Source organism: Salvia splendens, chromosome 10 (assembly GCF_004379255.2).
Source record: "Salvia splendens isolate huo1 chromosome 10, SspV2, whole genome shotgun sequence".
In the NCBI taxonomy this organism is placed as follows: Eukaryota; Viridiplantae; Streptophyta; class Magnoliopsida; order Lamiales; family Lamiaceae; genus Salvia; species Salvia splendens.
The window spans coordinates 504,456-527,269 of NC_056041.1; the positions used below are offsets into that span (position 1 = coordinate 504,456).

General features: G+C 44.8%; 4 protein-coding genes across 10 annotated transcripts; 3 read left to right on the forward strand and 1 right to left on the reverse strand.

Moving 5' to 3' along the window:
* The first annotated feature begins 958 nt into the window (after positions 1 to 958).
* LOC121751732 (tyrosine-protein kinase ABL1-like) lies at positions 959 to 4,113 on the forward strand. Its single transcript, XM_042146525.1, has 3 exons — positions 959 to 1,090; positions 1,575 to 3,607; positions 3,686 to 4,113. Exons 2-3 carry the CDS (start codon positions 1,618 to 1,620, stop codon positions 4,111 to 4,113), a joined length of 2,418 nt encoding a protein of 805 aa, XP_042002459.1. The 5' UTR covers positions 959 to 1,090; positions 1,575 to 1,617.
* LOC121752104 (protein DECREASED SIZE EXCLUSION LIMIT 1-like) lies at positions 3,972 to 9,969 on the reverse strand. 7 transcript variants are annotated; one of them, XM_042146998.1, is made up of 8 exons: positions 8,017 to 9,969; positions 7,773 to 7,840; positions 7,572 to 7,687; positions 7,308 to 7,496; positions 6,598 to 6,669; positions 5,556 to 5,633; positions 4,425 to 4,502; positions 3,972 to 4,109 (listed from the first exon to the last, which is right to left on the reverse strand). In XM_042146998.1, the coding sequence occupies exon 1, from the start codon at positions 9,079 to 9,081 to the stop codon at positions 8,020 to 8,022; it is 1,062 nt and encodes a 353-aa protein (XP_042002932.1). In that variant the 5' UTR covers positions 9,082 to 9,969; the 3' UTR covers positions 3,972 to 4,109; positions 4,425 to 4,502; positions 5,556 to 5,633; positions 6,598 to 6,669; positions 7,308 to 7,496; positions 7,572 to 7,687; positions 7,773 to 7,840; positions 8,017 to 8,019. The 7 variants fall into 7 exon arrangements, with proteins under 7 accessions (XP_042002932.1, XP_042002927.1, XP_042002928.1 ...); XM_042146993.1 differs by having other exon boundaries at positions 7,290 to 7,496; XM_042146994.1 differs by having other exon boundaries at positions 7,290 to 7,496; positions 7,767 to 7,840.
* On the forward strand, positions 6,052 to 7,698 carry LOC121751733 (COP1-interactive protein 1-like). The gene has a single exon (XM_042146526.1). It carries the CDS (start codon positions 6,052 to 6,054, stop codon positions 7,696 to 7,698), a length of 1,647 nt encoding a protein of 548 aa, XP_042002460.1.
* Positions 9,763 to 21,817, forward strand: LOC121751734 (pentatricopeptide repeat-containing protein At5g47360-like). The gene is made up of 2 exons (XM_042146527.1): positions 9,763 to 10,064; positions 20,953 to 21,817. The coding sequence occupies exons 1-2, from the start codon at positions 9,763 to 9,765 to the stop codon at positions 21,815 to 21,817; spliced, it is 1,167 nt and encodes a 388-aa protein (XP_042002461.1).
* The last annotated feature ends 997 nt before the right edge of the window (positions 21,818 to 22,814 follow it).

The following is a 22,814-nucleotide window of genomic DNA, read 5'->3' on the forward strand; positions in this document are numbered from 1 at the left end:
AGTATTTTTTTTTCCATAACAAAGAGAATTCTCATTAGGTAATATGGTGTGGATCTTCCATCATCATGCCAACTTGGTGTGCCTAGTCCACTAAATTTTTACTCTATTGAGAGACAATTGAAAGAAACTATATTACCATATAAATATCTTTATATGCATGGAAAAGTATAAAAGTAATGTGATTTTATTACAAGTTATAATGTGATCCGTATATTCAAGATAATTTCATACTATTTAATAATGAGGTAATTTTTTATATTCCTGATTACACGCCATTATATTTTTAAAAATAAGGTAAGATTTGTTTCCCTATTTTTAGGTTAGACAATTTATTTATGTCCTTCAAGAAACGAAATATTGGCAATTTACTATACACGTACAGAAGGTGTTGCAACATAAAGAAGATTGCAATGTGCAAGTAATCACTCCTATGACTTAGTACCATAGTCTAAATGCAAATTAAAAAGATTATGCCTAATCATGCTTATTTCTAACTAAACCCAACTATCGGTATCTCTCTTCTTCTACAAATCGCCCACTCTCGCATTTTCATTTTTCTCTCTTAATTTTTTTCGACCAAATGTCTCCAGACGTCACACAATTTTCAATTTGACATAGACTTTGTATTTGTCACACATTTTACACCTTGTGCTTCTTTTATAATCTTCATAGTTCATGTTTTATTTTGTAGTTTTTCTTTACATAGATTGCTTCCAAGTAATGAATAATTATATGCGAAATACACGACAATTTTGTAGTACAAATTAAAATCCGCTCACTAGTTAAAAATTTCTACTTCTAAGGAAACAACAAAGATGATAATAGAATGTAACGAAATTAACGGAAATATATTGAAAAGAAAAAAATCAAAGGCAAAAAGAAAGAAGGTAGATTTCAACGGCAAACTAAAAAAAACAGAAACACTTTCATTTCCATTTGTTTTTTCTGCATCTAATCTATTCATTTATAGGTATCATCTAGCATTGGCTATACCTAATCAGGTTTCTGCTGAATTTCGTTAGGGTTCGTCCCCGAACCCTTCAAATTTAGCAGATGCCATTGCTTCATTGATCATCTCCTCGTGCAACAGGTCAGTCATTAATCCGTTTTTCTTGTTTGGATGCGTTCGCAATTTATCATAACCAAAAAATTGTATATTAACACGGGAACTCACTATTTCCATATTTAATCATTTATTCCCAAGCTAAAGGGCAAATTGCCACACAAATCATAAATTTCGGTTAAATTCTGGTTGGTAATACAATTTTAAATATTGTTCATAAGCAAATATCCCCGAATTTCAACATTTATCTCAATTTTTCCATGGGATCTAATTTCTATAGGGACGAGACCGGCGGGAAATTTTATTATTTTCTCAACACACAAAGCAATTTAAAAATATTTGTCGTGAGCAAATTGAGAAAAGTGTTCAAATTCAAGATTTTCACTGCCGATTTTTAAAGTTGCGGGATGGAGTAGAATTTGACCAAAATTCACGGTTCTTCCGGCAATTTGCCAAAGCTAAAACTATGGAAAGCAGTGATGGCTTATGTGTGTGTATTTGCATGTAGCAGGTGAGTGTATTCTGTGAAAAAAAATACCATCAAAGAAAGAGAGATGGATCAGTTGAGGCAGGTTGGGGAGGTTGTTGGCAGTGTGAAGGCTTTGATGATAATCAAGCATGAGATCTCCATCAACCAGAGGCAATGCTGTCTGCTGGCAGACATGATGCAGCTGGCCTTCGACACGATCTCGGAGGAGATGAGGCACAGCCTGAGGCTCGACGAGAAAGCCACCAAGTGGAAGCCTCTGGAGCGCCCGCTGAAGGAGTTCCACCTCGTCTTCAAGGACGCTGAGTGCCACATCCGATACTGCCTCGATATCAACAACTGGTGGGGGAAGGCCATCAGCCTCCACGCGAACAGGGACTGTGTGGAGATGCACATTCACAACGTGCTGTCCTGCTTCACCGTTGTGATTGAGGCGATTGAGACGGCCGCGGAGATCTCTGGGAGCGACGAGCGGGAGCAGCAGAGGAAGAGGGTGGCCCTCCTGCATAAATATGATCATGAATGTGATGATCCCAAAATTTTCTTGTGGAAGTTTGGGAAGCAGTTTTTAGTACCTGCGGAGATCAGCAGCCAGATAGAGACCGCGTGGCGGGAGGATAGATGGCTGCTGTCCGAGAAAGTTGGGGAAAGGAAGGACGAGAAGAGCGAGCAGAAGCTGGCTGAGCTGCTGTTGAGGAAGCTGAACGATGTGGAAACTTCGAAGAAGGTGATGCCGAGCAGCATCCTAGTAGGGGCGGCGGATTACCAAGTGAAACGACGTCTGGGGCCGGGGTACCCCAATGGGCCGAGCCATCTCAAGGAGATCCATTGGCTGGGGGAGAGCTTCGGGTTGAGGACGTTCATTGGAGATGTTGCGCCTTTACTCCCCGAGGTTTCTTCTTTGCTTTCGCTGTCGCATCCCAACATATTGCAGCACCTTTGCACGTTTTACGACGAAGGGAGGAAGGAAGGGTACCTTGTCATGGATCTGATGAGCAAGGATCTTGCTTCCTACGTGAAGGAGCACTCGGGGCTGAAGAATCGCGTCCCGTTCACTGTCCCGGTGGCTGTGGATATCATGCTGCAGATTGCGAGAGGGATGGAGTATTTGCACTCCAAGAAGATGTGTCATGGATATCTCAATCCTTCCAACATCCTTCTAAAGGAGAGGAACAGCTCCACGGGCTGTTTTGAAGTTAAAGTGTCCGGGTTTGGGATAAGCGCGATCAGGAGCTGTGCTTCGAGAAGCCCTAGGCCGGTTGCTGCTGATGCTGATATCTGGTTGGCCCCCGAGGTGCTGGCTGAGCTCGGTGGGAAATGCAGCGGGAACTACTCCGAGAAGGCTGATGTGTATAGCTTCGGGATGCTCTGCTTCGAGCTGCTAACGGGGAAAGTCCCGTTCGAGGACAGCCATCTGCAAGGGGAGCAGATGGCGAGGAATGTGATGGCGGGAGAGAGGCCTCTTTTCTCCCGCCCTACACCAAAATACCTGACTAACCTCACCAAGAAATGCTGGCAGACGAATCCGGCTCTGCGCCCGTCATTCTCGTCTATATGCCGGATCCTGCGCTACATCAAGAAGATCCTCATCATCAGCCCTGAGCACGGCCATCCGCATTCGCCTCCGCCTCCTGTGGAGTACTGCGACATGGAGGCCGTGTATCTGAAGAAGTTCGAAGAAGAAGGGAGTGGGAACCTCGCGCCTGTCACGCAGATCCCGTTCCAGATGCTGGCCTACAAGATTATTGAGAAGGAGAAAACCAATAGCAAGAAATGGGATATGGTCACTGAAGGAATGGTGAAACTCCCTGCATCAATCTTTGATGAGGAGCAGTTGACTGCCATGGATGATCTCTTCCTTGTGCCGACTGATCGGAGGTTGGTTTGCTCAGATATCATTGACAGCAAGAACTCGGCCGTTGATGTGGATCTCAGGACGGTGGAATCATTTCCGCTTCACAAGACGATGGAATCAACAGCTACGACCAACGACAGCTATGAAGATTATGACAAGAAGCCTATGAAACTAAAAACCATCAAGCCCAAATTCATCCCAGGTCAGTTTCTCTTTCTCCTCTGTAGTTTCTGCTTTCTAATTCTGATCAACGACTGAAATTGATGATCCGTACACGCAGAATCTCCTAAATCACCAAGATGTGACGCGCCATTGAATTCACCAGCCAGGGTAAAGAAGGCATCGACTTCAGCAGCCTCGTCACCATCACGAGCACTAAGCAAGACAGTGGTGCAGAGTCCAAAGAGTGACATGAAAAGAACACTACAATCTGGGATGAAGAGCAGCATCTCGCCAGCATCCTCGCCTGCCAGAGAATTTAAAGCAAAGAACGAGAGTTCAATGTGCTCGCCATCAAGAGTGAAGAAGCCCTACTCTCCAGCCTCCTCGCCATCAAAAGGTTACAATGTATGCCCATCGCCAATCCATGCATCTGCTTACAACACGTATGCTTCAGCAATGTCATCGCTCATGAATCCCAATGCACGCCCTTCAAGACTTGCTGCTAGGCCAACTGCACTGCCTTCGGATGCCAGTCCTCGAACCTGAAACATAGATCACATGCTCAGGTAGGGCGGGCTAGACTGTTTTGCCTTCCACACAACATAAAAAAGAAGTGAAAATTTTGATATTTTTTTGTTCTGTAACCAAGCCAAGCAGTTGGTGTAAGTGAGTTAAGCTAATTCGCGAGTTACTCGAGATTTAACACGATGTTAGATTGATAAAACTTGACCCATGAGCTCAAGAATTGTTATCAATCTGATTTGTACACTAACAGTTTATAATTAGAACATACTTTTGTACTTCAATTCATTGTTCAATGTATATAGCTCAGAATCAAAATTTTCAACCAACTATACCTGAAAGCTGACATGTATTACAGGAAGTTGATTTGGCAACGCATCCATTGTTTTGAAAAGATACACCAACTTCATTCACTGAAAATTTTAACTCAAGCTATTAAGCAAACAACATAAATAATACAGCTAATATTTTTAAATTCGGATTAAAAAGGCACCTTGTTAACGAATCAACATATCTTTTATACTCCACTGAATTAAATAAACTTTTGATCTACATTATTGTAAAGATAAATTGAGTTTAACTAATAATGTCTGCACTCCTATAAACACTGATCCAAGGAAGCTATTAACAACCAACTCCATCACCATGTCTAATTCCAATCACCACTCCAAAATTTTACCAGATTGAGGACTGAAACTGCCAGTGTGGTGGTGCCGTGGTGGTGACAAGTGATAACTAATTTAGACCAGAGTCTCTAAAAAAGAGAAGATAAAATAATGTAGCAGGGCAGGAGTTTATAGTATTAAAATTTTCATATAATCACAGAAGGATATCTTCTATTTGTAACAAATATATTGCTCCCTCAAAATAAAATAATTAGTAAATATATGGTGGTCCTGTTTATTCAAGGAAATATTCAGACACCAAATCCAGATTTCATCTCTCCATTTCATCTCTCCACCTTCCCTTCACCCCTGAGGATTTTAAATCTTCACCATTTTCTCTCTCATATTCAGGTAATATTGTTCTTGTCATGCATTTTTCTTTTATGTTTTTGTAATTTAGTTGAGACTTTCCAGAAAACATTTACCTAAATTAATCAATGCATAATTCTCCTATTATTTTATAATATATGTTACATGATTGTTCATACCTGGAATTCATTGAATTTACATGAAAGGCGGATTTATTTCTGATAAAGTATATGAGGAATAGCCGAATAGGTCTCAGGTTAACCATTCTTGATATTAGGAAATGGTTAAAGAGAGAGCTAAATTTATGCAAAAGTGATTGTAATCAAAATCATGCATTAATCTTTATACGTTTGAAACTATTAGTATTAGTATTATTGATTTAGATGGCCAAACTGTGATGAGACTAACATTGTAAACCGCAATATGATGCTGCAGATTAACATAGAGAGAGAAAATAAGATAGACAAAGGGGGTGAAGGGAGAGGCAGAGACCTTCTTTAGAATTCTGGGGTGTGGCAGAGATGGCAAAGCAACAATGGAGATCCAAGTCCTTCTGCAATCACATCGATCCTGATAAGGAAGAACAGCTCAAACGAGTCAAAATAGGTACACGAGGTTATCTTCAACTTTGATATTTTAAAGAAATTGATGCAAGAAATTGACAAGTAGTATGATGTGTGCAGCGGTGGGGAATCAAGTGGACAGCGTTCTTAAGATCATGAAGGATATAAACCGCGGAAACAGAGAGAGGAACTTGAAGAAAAAGTCGCAAGCAATAGAACTCATCCAAGATTTCCACAAGCAGTATGAAAAACTCTACATTCTCTATGAGAATTTGAGAGAAAGGGTGAAGAAAAGTGTTGAAGACTCTTCTCCTGCTCCCGACTCGAATGCAGAATCAAATTATTGGAATAGTGGAAAGGACAGAGAATTTGAAACCTCTGATGTAGAAGATACTTTGACTTGTTCGAGTGAGGTGACTAAAGTAATGAACAGCGAACCAGGGTCGCCTTTCGACTATCTGAGGGACCTTGAGAATCAAAGGGAGAAGGTTGGGATAAGAGATCTGGAGGCACAGCTTGCTGCGTTGAGGATCGAGGTTTCTACCCTCTGCGCACACAGGAGACGACTGGAAGAGCAACTGGAGTGGAGGTCCAACGAAGCTGTGCAAGCACAGGACACAATTTCTGCACTAGAAGCTCAGATAATTGAAATGGAAGTTGAGAGCAGAGAGCAAGAGGACCTTTTTAGCTCCTTCAGGAAGCGATTCGAGGATAATAAGCAGATGTACAAGACTAGAATGACGGAGCTCGAAACTCAGGCTGAAGGAATGCAGCTCGAATTGAGCAGTTTGAAGCATCAGAAAAGTGAATTGCAAGAAGGGCTGTTGGACGAAACTAAGCACTGGTCATCTGAAGTCGAGGGCCTAATGGAACGAGTCAGTTCGCTGCAGGAACAGCTAGAGACTGTATATAGCCACAAGGAGGAAATGGTGCAGGAAATTGCAAAGAAATCAGAAGAAATATCACATTACCTGCTTCAGATAGAAGCTCTAAGAAATGAGCTGTGTTTGAGTGAGCAGCTAACAGCGCGGGAGAAGGAAAGCCTGCAAGTTAAGGTGCATGATTTGGAGTCAGATTTAGATTCATTAAGCACCACCAAGAGCAACTTGGAAGAGCAAATAAACCACGAAGTGTCTCAATCGAGGTTAGAGAGAGAGATGCTAGAAGAAAGAGTGTCTGAACTGCAGAGAACTATTGCTACGAGGGAAAATGAACTATCAACTGGACAGAAGAAGTTGAAATACTTGGAAGAAGGGGTTGAAAGTGTCACGAGCAAGCTGGAGACGTCAGAAAATGAGAGAATCCATTTGCAGGTGGAGTTTGAAGCCTTGAAGAATGATAAGAAACTACTGCAGCGCGAACTGGACAAGGAGAAAGAGCAAAACAAATCCCAGTTGGAGAAAATGGCCAAAACGAACTTCCATAATGTGGAAAGAAAAATAGAAGAAATGGCTGTAGATTTCCGGAAACAGTTTGAAGACAAATACAGGATCCTGAGCCGTAGGATAAGGGTTGCAGAACAGCTACAATCTGAAAACAAGGAGTGGTATCGAAAGACAAGGGACTCGTATGAGCAAGATAACCTCAAAGAGATGACAGCCAGAACGTCTACTGAACTGAAGAATGTGAAGGACTTGACGGTTACAGCAAACGAATTACTCACAATGATAGACTCAAAGACCTTGAAATTCAAGGAATGCACTGCCAAACTCCAGAATAGGATGTTGAAAGCCTCGCGTGGGATCAACTCTGTAAAACAGTGGGCAGCAACGAAGAACAGATCCGTGTCACACTTGAAAGACGATTTAGACTGCTTGCTAGCTCAGCTTGATGACAAGGAGACCGAGATATTGGCATCCCGAGAGAAGGTCTGCAAGTTAGAAGATACGGTGACAGAATTAGAGAAAATTATAGAAGAGAGAGATGATGAAATGAAAATACTTACAGAGGAGAAGAGGGAGGCTATACGGCAACTATGTATATGGATAGACTATCACAAAGGCCGGTCGGATTTCTACAAGGATTTGTTGTCTGAATACAGGAGGCATGATAACATCTTGGCTGCATTGTAAGAATTTTGTAACTCGGTAACCATAGCTACATGGAACCATCAAACATCATTCATCTAACAGCAACATACAGTTACCATGCATCCCGACGTTTTTGTTGAATTAAACTTAGCACCAGAACACAGCTTCGATCATAGGAAAGCGCCTAAGTAACAACAGAAGCCGAAGGACATTAAGTATTCAAAAGATACTCTCAGCAATCCAAACATACTATTTCAAAAGGTAAAAAAATAGACCATAGAACAACAAAACAAAGCACAATCTTATAAATGTACCCTTTGTTTCGCATAAGTACTAAACTTGCAATAAATTATACATTACATGTCAATTTCTAGGAGGATAAAGCTCCCATAACGCTATAGTGGCATCTTCTGAAGATGAAGCCATCAGTTTACTATTAGCTGAGAATGTGACAGCGTTGCAAATTGTGTGATGGTATTTCAGTATAGCCAACGCATTCCCTTTCCGATAATCATGTATCCTCACCCTGTGATCCCATCCAGCAGTGGCGAAAATCTTACCATCTGGCCTTATGGAGGTCCCTGCTATACCGGGTCTCTCCAAAATAACTTCTTTCTTGACCAAACTCGATCCCATTGAAGGATTCAAGCTAAATGTCACAATTTTTTTATCCGCAGATCCGGAAACCCCTCCTCCACATGAACTGTCAATTGACAAGCTTAGGACTGCCTCCGAGTGAAATTTCACACCAGTCACCGGCAAGGAAGGATTTCTCAAATCCCATAACACCATTGATCCATCCTCAAACCCAGCAACAACATGTGCATAAACCTCTGATTCAGATGGCAAAAAGGCTCCAACAGCCATGCACATTCCTCTAGACTTTGCAGAACGATCCACTGAGCTCGGAGGCAGCTTCACAAGCTTTTCAGCAGTATTAACATCCCAAATCTCAACTACAGACAAGTCTTCCCCAGCTGTGGCAACATAATTACGCCCTCCAGTCTCCGAGCCAACCTCAGTTTCATGGCGATTCTTGGATACTTTTTCAGTTGGTGTAATTTCAGCATGGGGCTTGTTCAATACAGAGAGCTTGCAGAAGTGATAGGAATTCGTATTAATCGTAGTGAGAGGGCTTCTGGATGGGCCAGCTTCTCCCAAGTCCCAGAGCTTGATAGCTCCATCCCTTCCTTGACTAATCACTCTGTTCTCCCCAGCAGCAGCAATGCTGATGATGCCATGAGCTGCACTGTGAACCCATGACGATGAAATGGTCCTACGCTGCAACGTGTCCCAAATTCTCAGCTCCCCATCGGTGGATCCACTGAAAAGGATGTTCTTGACTGGGTGGAAGCAAACATCCGTAACAGAAGCGCGGTGGCCTCGGAGAACAGCCACAGGATCGGGAGGAGGCCGCTTGCTCATTTTTCTTTCTCTCTGAGGCAATATGTCAAACAGTTTGGCTACACTGTCCAAACCACAAAAGATACCACGCTTTCTAAGGAAATCTTTATATATCTAGATATGCGCGCCTACACACAGAAGATGTAATCGATGATCAATTGAAGGCCGGTATTGGAAGAGATTGATGATTCCAGAGCTTTATAGAGAGAGAAAAAGTCTCTGACCAGATACTTCATCAATTTTCTATCAACAAAACAATAAAAATGTGATACTAGTACTACTATACATAATTAATGTTGTCAGTAAAAAACAAAATTCAAACCAATATCTTTTAATTGTATTGCCGATTTAATCCGACCCAGATTCCTACAAACCCTTTTCCTCATCTTTTGAAAGATTATGCCGATTTCTATTTCATTCATTCGACGCTCGTCCTCTCTAATTGCACCCAGAGCCCCCAATTTCCCACTCAAAAGATTACTCTTTTTCAGCAAATATTCATCCATTCCAGCCCAAGATTTCCTGACCCATTTGCAAAAACATCAATCCCATGTCGAGAAAAACCTAAATGCGGTGAAATCCAATCTCGATTCTCAATGCATAGCGAAAGTGTTGGAACAATGTGCTATTGAAAAGCCCAAATTGGGCGTCAGGTTCTTCATTTGGGCTGCTTTTCACCCCACACACAGACACACTCCGTATATGTATAGCAAAGCTTGTAAGCTACTGAATCTTGAGAAAAACCCTCGAATCATTGCTGATGTTGTGGATGAGTATAGTGCTGAGGGTTTTGCTGTTAGTGTTAGGATGTTTAAGGTGCTCTTGAATTTGTGTAAAGAGGCTCGGTGTGCGGAGATGGGATTGTGGGTTTTAGGGAAAATGAAGGAGCTTGGGTGTATGCCTGATACGGTGTCGTATAATGTTGTCATTAGGCTTCTTGTTGCTAAAGGTCGATTAGATGAGTCGGTGAAATTGTTGAAAGAAATGCCTTTATGTGTGATGGGGTGCGTACTAAACAAGCCCAACAGCAATGACGGCCCATCAGCCCAAAGCCCAAGGAAGAGTATGAGTTCGGCATTACCAAAGAGTTCGGCCTCAGCCTACAGCTCGGTAAAAGCCAACCAATCAAGCTCTGCTCTCAGGTCGGCATCAAGCTCTACTCTCAGATCGGCAACCAAAGCAGTTCGGTCTCAGCATTCGACCGAACAAGGAGTTAGTGGACCCATACAGGATTTCCACAACTTCCAACACACCCACTACCACGTGGTGTCAACTCAGGCCACGATCGTAGGCCATGACCTACGCTACATCCACGATCTTAGGCCATGACCTCCACGACATCCACAACCATCATTAGTGGTGATGCAAGCCACGATCTTAGTTCAATGTATAAATAGAACTTAGATCAGATAGAAAAAGGTTAAGCTCTCTAGAGATAAAATATCATATAGCAAGTCTGTGTTGTAAGCTGTAATCCCAGATCAAGCAATACAATCTTGCCCTCCCTTCTTCCCGTGGACGTAGATTTACTTCAGTAAATCGAACCACGTAAATTCTTTGTGTCGTAGTCTTTATTCTCTACCAGCATTTACTAACATCAGAAATTCGCGGATCCATCACTGGCGCCGTCTGTGGGAACCAGAGAACAAAATTTGTGATAAAGCGAATTTTTGACCCTTTTTCCACCCCAAAAAAATGCATACCAGATCACATACTACCCGTAATACCGTTCGTGAAAACCATGAGGAAGCTAGTCCAGCCCGCAGGTCCGGAAAACAGCCTCGGGAGACATCTACTTCCAGTTTTCACGATGAAGGAACAAGCCGCTCAAAAGGTCCACACACCGAGTCTTCCCAGCAGCCTGATTTGAATGAGGCTGTCAAGCTGTTCTTGGCTGAGAAGCAGGATGAGTTCTTAGCCTTCCTGCAAAAGAGCCAAGAGCCGAAGACGAAAACGGTGGATTCTCCTTCCTCATCCAGACATGAAAGTCACTACCGCAGTAGTGCCGTGTCTTCCAGGAAGAAGAATCCTCAACCCCGACATGTTCCTGTTCCTCCTCGGTACCGGAATCACAGGAGATCTCCATCTCCTCCATACCGAAGAGATGTCGGGTTCGCCATGTACGGAGCATTGAAGACTCCGTTCTCGGACGATATCACCCGAACTCCCCTTCCACAGAACTACCGAACTCCGTCGATGACTTATGACGGGTTGGTGGATCCTCATGACTTCCTGGGACGCTATCAGTATAACATGGCGAACCAGGGTCTCAATGAGGTCCATATGTGCAAGCTGTTCCCCGAGCTGCTTATCGGGAACGCGAGAAGGTGGTTCGATAGCCTCCCCCAAGGCAGCATTAGATCTTACCGAGATCTAATGGATGCTTTCCACAGGAGGTTCTTTCAGAAAGCGGAAGCCCGGATCACTTCGGCTCAGCTGCTTTCTATACGTCAAGGTCGCGACGAAAGGATCAGCGACTTCATGACGAGATTCCACAAGGAATGCCTACAAGTAGATGATCTCAACGATCTACTTGTCATTTCGGCATTCCAAAATGGAATCCTGCCCGGAGCTCTCTACAGAAAGCTCGTGGAATGCAGTCCGCAAACAGCTCAAGAGATGTGGGACATTGCGGACCAGTTCTCCCGTGCCGATGAGGCTGACCGTCGCAAACGGTCTTTAGACAGCTCATCCCGAGGAGACAGGAGGAAGCCCGATCATAGCGATCAGGGACATCCTCGCCGAACTCCTTTTGGCGATCAGGGACATCCTCGCCGAACTCCTTTTGAAAGGATTCAAAGGACTCCGGTGCAAGACAGATTGGGACCCCGTCTCAATCCCGAGAAGCCGCCCGCTCAGTTCGTACCGCTGAACAAGCCAAGAGCGGAAATTTTCGAACTGCACTCTGACCTGTTCGAAAAGCCAAAGCGGATGACGAAATCAGCCGCGCGCCGACCCCAGGATAACTACTGCTCCTACCATCAAGACCACGGTCACGATACCGAGGAGTGCAGAAACTTGGCTGCAGGTATCGATGTTCTTGTGAGGGCAGGGACATTGAAAAAATACCAAAGCAAGCAGTCAAAGAAGAATAAGAAGCAGAGAGGTGCGAACTGCGCTCCTCAGGATCCGAAAAGGCAGCCGGATCCCGAAGACGATGACGAGCCGCAATATGATGGAGTAATCCAGACTATTGACGCTCTCCCTGCCGGGAAGACCAAGTCGTCCCTGAAGTCAGAGCGCAGAGGCTCCAATCGAGAGGAGCCAACGCATAAAAGGCTGAAGCAGGACGAAGTGATTACGTTCTCGGATGCTGATCCCGTCCCGGCCATCTCTCCTCACCAAGACGCCATTGTCATCCAAGCCGGAGTGGCAAACAAACTGATCCACAGGGTGTTTGTGGATACAGGAGCGTCAGTCAGCATTCTTTTTAAAGAGTGCTTCGACAAACTAGAAGTGGACCCAGCTCGGCTCAGTCCGGCTCCGCTTCCCCTGAAGAGCTTCGCCCAGGAGGACACCCGCCCTGAAGGTATTATCAGCCTTCCGATCACGGTGGGGAAAGCGCCTACTAGCTCCAGTACGATGATTGAGTTTTTCGTGGTGAAAGCTCGGTCCCCGTACAACGTCATCCTGGGAAGAGACTGGCTCAACACAGTTCGGGCCATTTGCTCCACTTATCACCTCACCATCAAGATCCCTACTAAAGGAGGGATAGCGGTCATCCGAGGTGACCAAAAGAGAGCAAAGGAATGTCTGCAAATTGCGCTTAGAAGTGCCGAGCAGTCAGATCGGCACCACCAAGCATAGCAATCACAGCAGCCGGAGTCAGAGGCAATGACCGAAGTCATACCGGAGCCGAATTCGATGACAGTTCAGCTGTACGAAGACGATCCATCCAGAACGGTTAAGATCGGCTTCGCGGGAACGCCTCTACTTCGGGAAAAAACCATCCAGCTCCTCAAGGAGTATAAAGACGTCTTTGCATGGTCTCCGTTGGACATGACCGGAGTGCCCCCCGAGGTAATCACTCATCGGTTAAATATTGATCCTTCGGTCCGGCCGATAAAACAGAAGCAAAGACTCTTTGCGGCAGAACGAAGTCAAGTCATCCATGACGAAGTCCGTCAATTATTGAAGGCGGATGTGTTATTCGAAGTGAAGTATCCTTCATGGGTGGCCAATCCTGTCATGATCAAGAAAAAGGAAGGAGGATGGCGGATGTGCATAGATTTCACCGATCTAAATAAGCACTGTCCCAAAGATTGCTATCCCCTTCCGAACATAGATAAAAAAGTAGAAGCTTTGATAGGCTTTGAAATTTTTTGTTTTCTTGATCTGTACAAAGGATACCATCAAGTTTTAATGGATGAGATTGACGCTTCAAAAACGGCCTTCATTACTGATTTCGGCATTTTCGCTTATAAAAAGATGCCATTCGGTTTAAAGAATGCCGGAGCCACTTATCAAAGGATGGTAGACAAGCTTTTTCGGCACCTGATTGGAAAGGAGGTCGAAGTGTATGTTGACGATATAGTCGTCAAAAGCAAAAGCACTTCGGAGTACGAGCACAACCTCAAGTCCACTCTCAACGTGCTCAAGAAAGCCAACCTCAAACTTAATCCCCAAAAGTGTACCTTTTTGGTAGATTCGGGAAAGTTTCTGGGTTGTTGGGTTTCAAAGGACGGACTCAAGGCAAACCCCTCAAAAGTTCAAGTCGTTCAGAACATGGCAATGCCGAAGTCCATACATGACGTGCAAAGGCTAACCGGATGTCTAGCCGCACTGAATCGATTCCTTTCCCAAGCAGCCGAAAAGCAACTGCCGTTCTTCAAGGTGTTGAAAAAGGCACCAAAGTTCGAGTGGGGAGCCGAGCAGAAAAAGGCCTTTGACGAGCTCAAAAGTTATCTAGCCGAGCTTCCTATTCTCTCTGCTCCAACCGAAGCCGAAGTAATATTCTTATACTTAGCGGCATCGGATCAAACCATCAGCGCGGTGCTTGTACGAGAAGAAGGCCTAAAGCAGCTTCCCATCTATTTTACAAGCCGAGCATTAAGAGGTCCAGAAACCAGGTATCAACCTCTGGAAAAGATTGCTCTAGCATTAGTAAATGCAGCAAGGAGACTGCGGCCATACTTCTATGCTCACAAGGTATGCGTCTTAACTGATCTGCCACTTCGGCAAGTGTTGACCAAACCAGAAGCATCAGGCAGAATCGCCAAGTGGGCTATAGAGTTGGGAGAGCACACAATTGAATATCTACCTCGGAAGGCCATCAAGGGACAAGCCTTGGCAGATTTTCTTGCAGAAGCAAAGTTCGATCAAGCAATTCCTGTTATTGCCGAACAGAAGAATTCTGCCAATGCCGAACTAGCACAGCCCTTGGAATCCGAAGTAGAGCCGCCGGACTGCTGGAGCGGATTCGTAGATGGAGCTTCAAACAAGATGGGAAGTGGAGCTGGTATTCTACTTGTCGCTCCCGACGGACACGAGGTAACCTACTCACTTCGGTTCCTATTCCCCACTACTAATAATGAAGCCGAGTACGAAGCCCTCCTGGCCGGACTCCAGTTAGCGCAAAGTCTGCTCGTCAAATCTCTCAAAGTCCATTGTGATTCACAAGTCATAGTAAATCACATGTTGGGTACAAGTGAAGCTCGTGACGAGAGAATGAAGAAGTATTTGGACAAAGCGCAAAGCATCAGCCGAAGTTTCTCCTATTTTCGGATAATCCGCATTCCCAGAGCGGAAAATAGCCGAGCAGATACCTTAAGTAAGTTGGCCTCAGATCCGAGCTCAAAGGCGGAAGAATTAATGCATCGAAGCATTGATGAAGCCGAGGTACATTCAGTATCCAGCTCGCCGAACTGGATGACGCCGATCTTGCAGTATCTGGATCAAGGACAATTGCCCGAGGATAAGAGAGAAGCTCGGAAGATCACGTGCCGAGCACTTCGGTACGAACTTCATGAAGGAGTCCTCTTTAGAAAGTCTTACCTCCAGCCGTTATTGCGGTGCGTAGGACCAGAAGAGACGGACTACATCCTCAGAGAAGTTCATGAAGGATCGTGCGGTAGCCACATCGGAGCCAGAGCTTTAGCTAAAAAAGTTCTGAGATGGGGATATTATTGGCCAACCATGGTACAAGAGGCAGTGCAGCTCGTCAAGAAGTGTACGAAGTGCCAAATTCATGCAAATGTCCCAAGGATGCCGCAGACCGATCTATACACTATGCAAAGCCCTTGGCCTTTCATGCAATGGGGCATAGACATAGTGGGACCACTTCCTCAAGCTCCTCGGCAAATGAAATTCCTTATCGTTGCCGTGGACTACTTCACGAAGTGTGTGGAGGCTGAACCATTAGCTACGATAACGAGCTCAAAGGCATTGGACTTCGTCTGGAAGAACATAGTGTGCCGATTTGGCATACCCCACATCCTCATCTCGGATAATGGGACTCAGTTCACCGACAAGACGTTCAAGAATTGGTGCCAAGAGCTGAACATTCAACAGCGGTTCACTTCGGTCTCCCATCCCCAAGCAAACGGACAAACGGAAGTAACGAACCGGATTCTGGTGAAAGGGTTAAAAGCTCGGTTAGAACAAGCCAAAGGACAATGGGTAGAAAATCTCCCTCAAGTCCTATGGTCCTACCGAACTACACCCAAAACCTCCAACGGTGAAACTCCGTATAGTCTGGTGTACGGCACTGAAGCCGTAATTCCGGTGGAGATCGGCGTACCCAGTCCCCGAACTCTAAATTTCTCCTCAGAAATGAATGACGACGGACTGAGAGCAGAACTAGATCTCGCCGAAGAAAGAAGAGAATTGGCGTGCATAAAAGCAGCCAAGTATAAGGAGCAAGTAGCCCGGTATTATAACCAAAGGGTGAAAAAGCTTCAATTTCAAGTGGGAGATCTCGTCTTGAGAAACAACGAAGTAAGCCGAGCAGAAAAGCTGGGCAAACTCGAACCCACATGGGAGGGTCCATATCGGGTGTCAGAAGTCCTCGGCAAAGGGTCTTATAAATTGACTCACATGTCAGGAGAACAAGTACCCCGAACATGGCACGTCTCCAACCTCAAGAAGTTCCACTTGTAAGAGACAAAAGTCCGGTCAGTCCGTCTCGTGTCTAGTTCGGTCATAGGGGTATATGTTTTTATTTGTTTGTTTCTTACTTGTACCTTTTACTTGTCGTTTTTTAAAAAAAAAGTTTAAAGTTTTTTTCCTTCATCTTTTTCATTTTTTCTCTATGTGTTTTGTCTCTATGTGCTTGTCGTCTCTTACAAATGGTACCAAGGTATATCGTTCTTTAAAGACTGATCCCCTTTTTAGATCGATTATTAAAGACTATTGTGAGTCCAAGCTTCTAAGGAGGATATAAGACCACAATTCAGCTTAACAAGCAGTCCGTCTGAAACGAACTGCAATAAGCCAACGATTGTGAGTCCAAGCTTCCAAGGAGGATACAAGACCGCAATTCAGCTTAACAAGCACTTCGTCTGAAACGAACTGCAATAAGCCAACGATTGTGAGTCCAAGCTTCTCAGGAAGATACAAGACCACAATTCGGCTTAAGAAATAAGCACTTCGTCTGAAACGAACTGCAATAAGGGAAAGTCCGATCCACGCGATAAACCTCGCCGAATTAGGACGACCAAGTTCGGTCAAAGAAGTTTACCTCATAAGACCGGGGACGACCATGTCTAGTCAAAGAGGTTTACTGCATAAGACCACTTCGGTTAACAGGGAAAGTCCGATCCACGCGATAAAACTCGCCGAATTAGGACAAGGGAAAGTTCGATCCCGGCGACAAAAATCGCCAAATTAGAACACAAACCAAGTCCGGTCAAAGAAGTTTCCTTCATAAGATCAAAGACGAGTCCGGTCAAAGAAGCTTACTTCAAAGTCCAAATACGAGTCCGATCAAAGAAGCTCACTTCATAAGACCGATGACGAGCACGATGAAATTGTTTCGCAGAGCTGTAAGTAAGCAGTGATAAAAGCGAAAGGAAAAAATTTCATTTATTAAATCTCGTTCGGCTGACAATTCAGCTCCCCTACGAGAAGGCATTACGCCATTACAAAGGACTATTCTACTGTCCTCGGTTGCTAAAGTTAAGCCACCTATCTGCAAAATCCTCTGGAAGCCGAGTTCGGTTGTTCCGAGCAGATGAAGAGTAAGCAGGTCGACGAGATGCTATCCTCGACCCAACACCTCTTCCGCGAGCCCCAGAAGCTCTAACCCCTCGGCGATGAAGAGTCTCTGCAATAAGCATCTGCTGATCTTGCTCGCTCATAGTCACAACTCCTCGGCGAATTTCAGTCCGTCCCTGTCTTGACGATTCCGGTTGCTCCTGAGCCCGTTCTCGTCTTGACGTTTCCGGCTGTTCCGGAGTTCGTTGTTGACTGGGAGTAGGATTTTGAACAAGGGAACCAGAGGCTTGATCTGGAGTGCGAGCATCTGTTGGCGGGAAATGCCTAAGGAATCTCCCGATTGAGGGACGCCGGGAAAGAATGATGTCGTACCGAGAAGCCCAGCGCCGCAATGATTTCACAACTTGTTGGCAAGCCGAGCTCTCCAGCGCATTGTTCCTCCGGAGTACATGATATTCCTCCCACAGTTCGTCAACTCGACTCTGAACATCTGATATGGTCACTCCCCCGCGCACACGGATGTAATCCTCGTACGCAGTCCTCTCAGCAATGGTCGTATTCAGCTCGGCCTCCAGATCCTTCTTATCGGACTCTAAGTCCTTATTATCGGCCTCCAGCTTCACTAAACGAGCCAGAAGCTCGTCATTCTTCGTCTGATCGGCTATAGCTCTTTTCTCAGCTTCGTCTAAAGCCGAAGAGTACAGCCGTTTCCAGTGAAGTATCTCCATCTCCTTGAGTACAAAGCAGCTATATTAGTTCGGCAGCTGTACCGAGCAGATAGTAAAATACAACAGGAATAAAGGCGAGTACGAAAAGCTATACGAAGACAAGTGTAGAGAATTTTTCATTCACAAGGAAAATTTTTTACACTAGGAGGGCTTCAAGGCCATTTTACAAGGAAGAAACTAGACTAAGAGAAGGGAGACGAAATCATACTCCGCCAGCTTCGTCTCCGGCTCCTCGGTCTGGTTCAGCTTCTTTCTCCTGAGCTACCTCAGCCTCGGCCTCGCATCCTGCCGGCCTCGCCTCCGCCTCCTGATCGGCTTCCTTCTCCGGATGCCCGGCCCGCTCGACTTCGGCCTCCTGCTCCAGCGGCTCGGCCTCACCCTCTCCGTTGTAAGTCGAAGCGGGTGAAACGGGTCCCACGGAGGCAAAGATAGCCTCCAGGTTCTCGTCCCGATCAGCTCGACAACTCCGGACTCGGTCTGCAGAAAGCAAGACCGAAGATGAAGCGAGCTCCTCAAGGAGCGGCAGATTCTGAAGCCGAGCTGCTATCTCTCGGCTGTACAGAGGCAGCACGACGTCGGCCCCCTGCTCGCCCTTATCGGTAATTAGCCTTACCAGACTACCGACAAAGGCCGAGAACTGGCTGCTCAAAAAGAGTTTCTCCGTGTAAACACGGAGAGCCTCCCCCTGGGCAGCCACGGCGGCAGCCTCCTTCTGAGCCTCCCGGTGCTTCGTCTGCTCTTGCAGGATGATGAGCTGGTTTTTGGCTGACCGGGCTTCATCCTGAGCCGAGATCCTAGCAGCTCGGGCCCTCTCAAATTTGGCCTCAGCCTGTTCGGCCAGACTACGAGCAAGATGCAACTTCTTCTGCATCTCCTCGTAGTCGTGGGATGCTTTGGAGAGCTCCACGGAGACGAGCTTGGCTCTCTGAAGATGAACAAGGAAAAAACTCAACAGAATGGCCATCAAAAAATGTGGAAAAGAAGCCAAGTCAGAAAGCTTACCTCCACAAAATTCGTCGGCCATTGAAAAGGCTCAGGGACGTGTTCCGGGATGTCTGCAACCACCTCGGAGATGACCAGGTCTTTCCCCGGCACTCTTGGGGACTCATGAAATTTCCCCTTCCCTTTAGCCGAACACGGCTCCGGCTCTTTCGGATCCGAAGAAGAGGTTCTTTGCCTCTTCGGATTCTTCTCGGCTTCAGACGCCGAGCGAGGGGCTCTCTGCCTCTCCGGCTCCACAAGCTCGGAGGACTTTCGGATAGCCTTATTCAGCAAGTTCACTGTCAAAAAACAAAAAAAAAAAAAAAAAACAACAAAGTCAGATTTTCTTCGTTAAAGCAGTAGAGCATAAAGATAAAGAGAAATCCTCACCCTCGGCCTCTTCGTCCGAAGACGAGATGTCGAACACGACGTCGCCCTTGACGAGCTCAGACTCCGTGTATTGTTTCCTAACTATGGGAATCTTGTTGAGCTCGCCATCGAGCTCGTCCAACGGTTCAGGCCGAGGATGACGGATAACGGACTTCGGCCCTCTCCAGGGAAAACTAGGAGCCGCGGTCCTATCATAGTAGAAGAAGCGGTTTTGCCACTTCGGCCACTTCGTTTTACAAAAGGCCCTAAAGGGCTGTACAGGGATCAAGTAAAACCAAGACCCCTTCCTCTTAAATTGAAAGAATTTAAGGATCGCCTTCAAAGACAAATCCCTCCCTAACTTACGGAGTTCGGCAGCGAAGGCCGACAAGTGCCTCCAAGAGTTCGGAGTCACCTGGCCTAAAGGAAGCTGAAAAAAATCTAGTAAATCTATAAAGGCAGAAGGGAGGGGGAAACGAAGCCCGCATTCTAAGCAGGCCTCGTACACGGTGGCGTAACCCTCCGGCGGGGAGTCAGCCCTATGATCACCGTCAGGTACCACCGCCTTCCCCCCAGGAAAAAAGTATTTTTCGGGTAGGGATATCACAGTATCCTTACTCAAAATACTATGGAAATACTCTACGGTCTTCTCCCCGGACTCTTTCCGGCCAGAAGACCCCTTACCGCCTCTCCTACCGCTACCCGACTCCGAAGAAGAAGAAGAAGACATTTTTCTTACTTTTTGAAGGTGAAGAAAGTCTGAAGAAATTCTTGAAAGCGGAGAGAGAATTTTCGCAAAAAAGAGAGAGTGCAGAAGAAGCAGTCGCAAAAGTGCTTCAATGATGAAGAAAGGAGGTATTTATCAGATTCGGCGAAGATTTCAAAATCGTCGCACCGTTTCGAATCCCACCTTTTCAGGATTCAACGGCCGGATTTTACTGTCGCATTTAATGCAAGGCACGTCCCCTGACATCAGCCTCCCCCTTGCCTTTATCCAGAATGCCGAAGTGACTCACTTTGCCGAAGTGATTCACTTCGCCCTTCGGGGGGGGGTAGTGATGGGGTGCGTACTAAACAAGCCCAACAGCAATGACGGCCCATCAGCCCAAAGCCCAAGGAAGAGTATGAGTTCGGCATTACCAAAGAGTTCGGCCTCAGCCTACAGCTCGGTAAAAGCCAACCAATCAAGCTCTGCTCTCAGGTCGGCATCAAGCTCTACTCTCAGATCGGCAACCAAAGCAGTTCGGTCTCAGCATTCGACCGAACAAGGAGTTAGTGGACCCATACTGGATTTCCACAACTTCCAACACACCCACTACCACGTGGTGTCAACTCAGGCCACGATCGTAGGCCATGACCTACGCTACATCCACGATCTTAGGCCATGACCTCCACGACATCCACAACCATCATTAGTGGTGATGCAAGCCACGATCTTAGTTCAATGTATAAATAGAACTTAGATCAGATAGAAAAAGGTTAAGCTCTCTAGAGATAAAATATCATATAGCAAGTCTGTGTTGTAAGCTGTAATCCCAGATCAAGCAATACAATCTTGCCCTCCCTTCTTCCCGTGGACGTAGATTTACTTCAGTAAATCGAACCACGTAAATTCTTTGTGTCGTAGTCTTTATTCTCTACCAGCATTTACTAACATCAGAAATTCGCGGATCCATCAATGTGATCTGACTCCTGATATGGTTACCTATGGTTCTGTGATTAAGGGTCTTTGTGACGCTGGAGATTTGGAGGCTGCTCTTGCATTGGTTAAGGTTATGAAGGGGCACAGATGTGTGCCGAATTCTGTGATCTATTCGACCATACTCGATGGAATTTGTATGCACGGGAGTTTGAAGCTGGCCTTGGAGTTCTTAGATGGAATGGAGAAAGTGGAAGAGAAAGAGAAGGACAAGGGTAGGCCGAATGTGGTGACTTATACCACCATGATAAAGGGCTTTGTCGAAAAAGGAATGGCTAGTGAGGCGCGGAGCATCTTGGATCGGATGTATGATTCAGAGCTGAAACCAAATAGGGTGACATTTGTTACTCTGATTGATGGACTTATCAAAGAAGGGAAAGTAGAGGAGGCTCGTAAGGTGGTTGATACGTTTGGAGGAAATGGAGTTCGGACGGATGAGCTTTATAACGTGCTTGTGCTGTCTCTGTTCCGAGCAGGGAGGCATAAGGAGTCGGAGGAGATGTTTAGGACGATGCTGGCTCGTGGGCTGAAGCCTAGTGGTTTGACAGCAAGTAGCATCATAAGAGGAATTGTTTTGGAAGGGAGGGTGCTTGATGGATACTTCTTGTTTCAAGAAATCGAAAAGCTGGGATCTTTGGTGTCGATCGATCCTGATGTTTACTCGAGCCTTCTGGCTTGCCTTTGTCAAGAGAATCATCTTGCAGAAGCTGGGAGCCTGGTTAACATCATGGTGGATAGAAGCAAGGACGGACCTAGGCATGGGCCAAGCCACCGCTCTAGCGGGGGCTTGGCCGGTGCCGGTGCTGGTCCAGTACTACCACCATAGTTGTCTGTATCTGCACGTTGCACCTTTTGCATTTTTTTACGGAAAGATAAAAGGATGAAGGGGAGGAGAAAAGGAGAAGAAGACGAAAGAGAGAAGGGAGAGAAATAGAAAGTAATAATGAATCCAGCTATGTGGGGTCCACAATCTATTCATATACTACTACTTCTATTGTTTTTTTATATTATATACTTCTACTACAACTATAAATCCTTGTTTCTAGATATTTGAGAATAGTAGATATAATGATAGAATCAAGTTTGCTTCTTTTTATTTATATGCGGAGTACGTATATGCTAATCTTCTTTTTATTTATAGTATAATACTATGAGTTTTACGTAACAAATTATTTTACTCATCTCCATAATGTCACAATTTATGTGTATCTATGTTTGTATATAAAATGTTAGTAAAAAATTAATCTAGTTAATTATTTAAAAGTAGAATATAAAATCATGATTTTTTAATTTTTATTAGACTATATACTTTTTCTTTTTTTGTTTTTTTTTTCTTATTTTAATAAAAGACCATCGTTTAACTTTAAATGTTTTCAAAAGACAACATTTTATAATTGGATGATATAATTGTGAAAATTTGAAAGTTTACAATTTAATATTATAATTTTAAATATAATGAAATGACGGGCCAAAATTTACTAAAATTTTTAATTTGAATGAATATTATTTCTTATAAAAATATATATGAAATTTTGTATTTGAAATTCTCAAATTGTGTTTTCATCATTTTATAAATTTTTAAAATAAATAAAGGAGGTAAGAATAAGAAATTATATTTAAAGTTTATATATACTTTATTTTTTATAATTTTAGCACCGGCTTATCGAAAGTTCTGGTTCCGTCCTTGGATAGAAGGGTTCATTTAGAACCTTCTCAGTATGAACATTTAGCTAACTTTAGGAGTTTCTTGAATTAGTTTGTAGTATTGAGGTGAGTTTTGTTTGATCAATTGCTGTTAGCTTGCTGTTAGTATCCAAGGCCAG

Excerpts from the sequence above, each read along its gene's own strand:
- LOC121751732 (XM_042146525.1), top strand. The coding sequence starts at position 1,618 with ATGGATCAGTTGAGGCAGGTTGGGGAGGTTGTTGGCAGTGTGAAGGCT. Across the intron at positions 3,608-3,685 it reads CAAGCCCAAATTCATCCCAG|AATCTCCTAAATCACCAAGA; the intron begins GTCAGTTTCTCT and ends CCGTACACGCAG.
- LOC121752104 (XM_042146999.1), bottom strand. The coding sequence starts at position 9,081 with ATGAGCAAGCGGCCTCCTCCCGATCCTGTGGCTGTTCTCCGAGGCCAC.
- LOC121751733 (XM_042146526.1), top strand. The coding sequence starts at position 6,052 with ATGAACAGCGAACCAGGGTCGCCTTTCGACTATCTGAGGGACCTTGAG.
- LOC121751734 (XM_042146527.1), top strand. The coding sequence starts at position 9,763 with ATGTATAGCAAAGCTTGTAAGCTACTGAATCTTGAGAAAAACCCTCGA. Across the intron at positions 10,065-20,952 it reads ATGCCTTTATGTGTGATGGG|AAATTCGCGGATCCATCAAT; the intron begins GTGCGTACTAAA and ends TACTAACATCAG.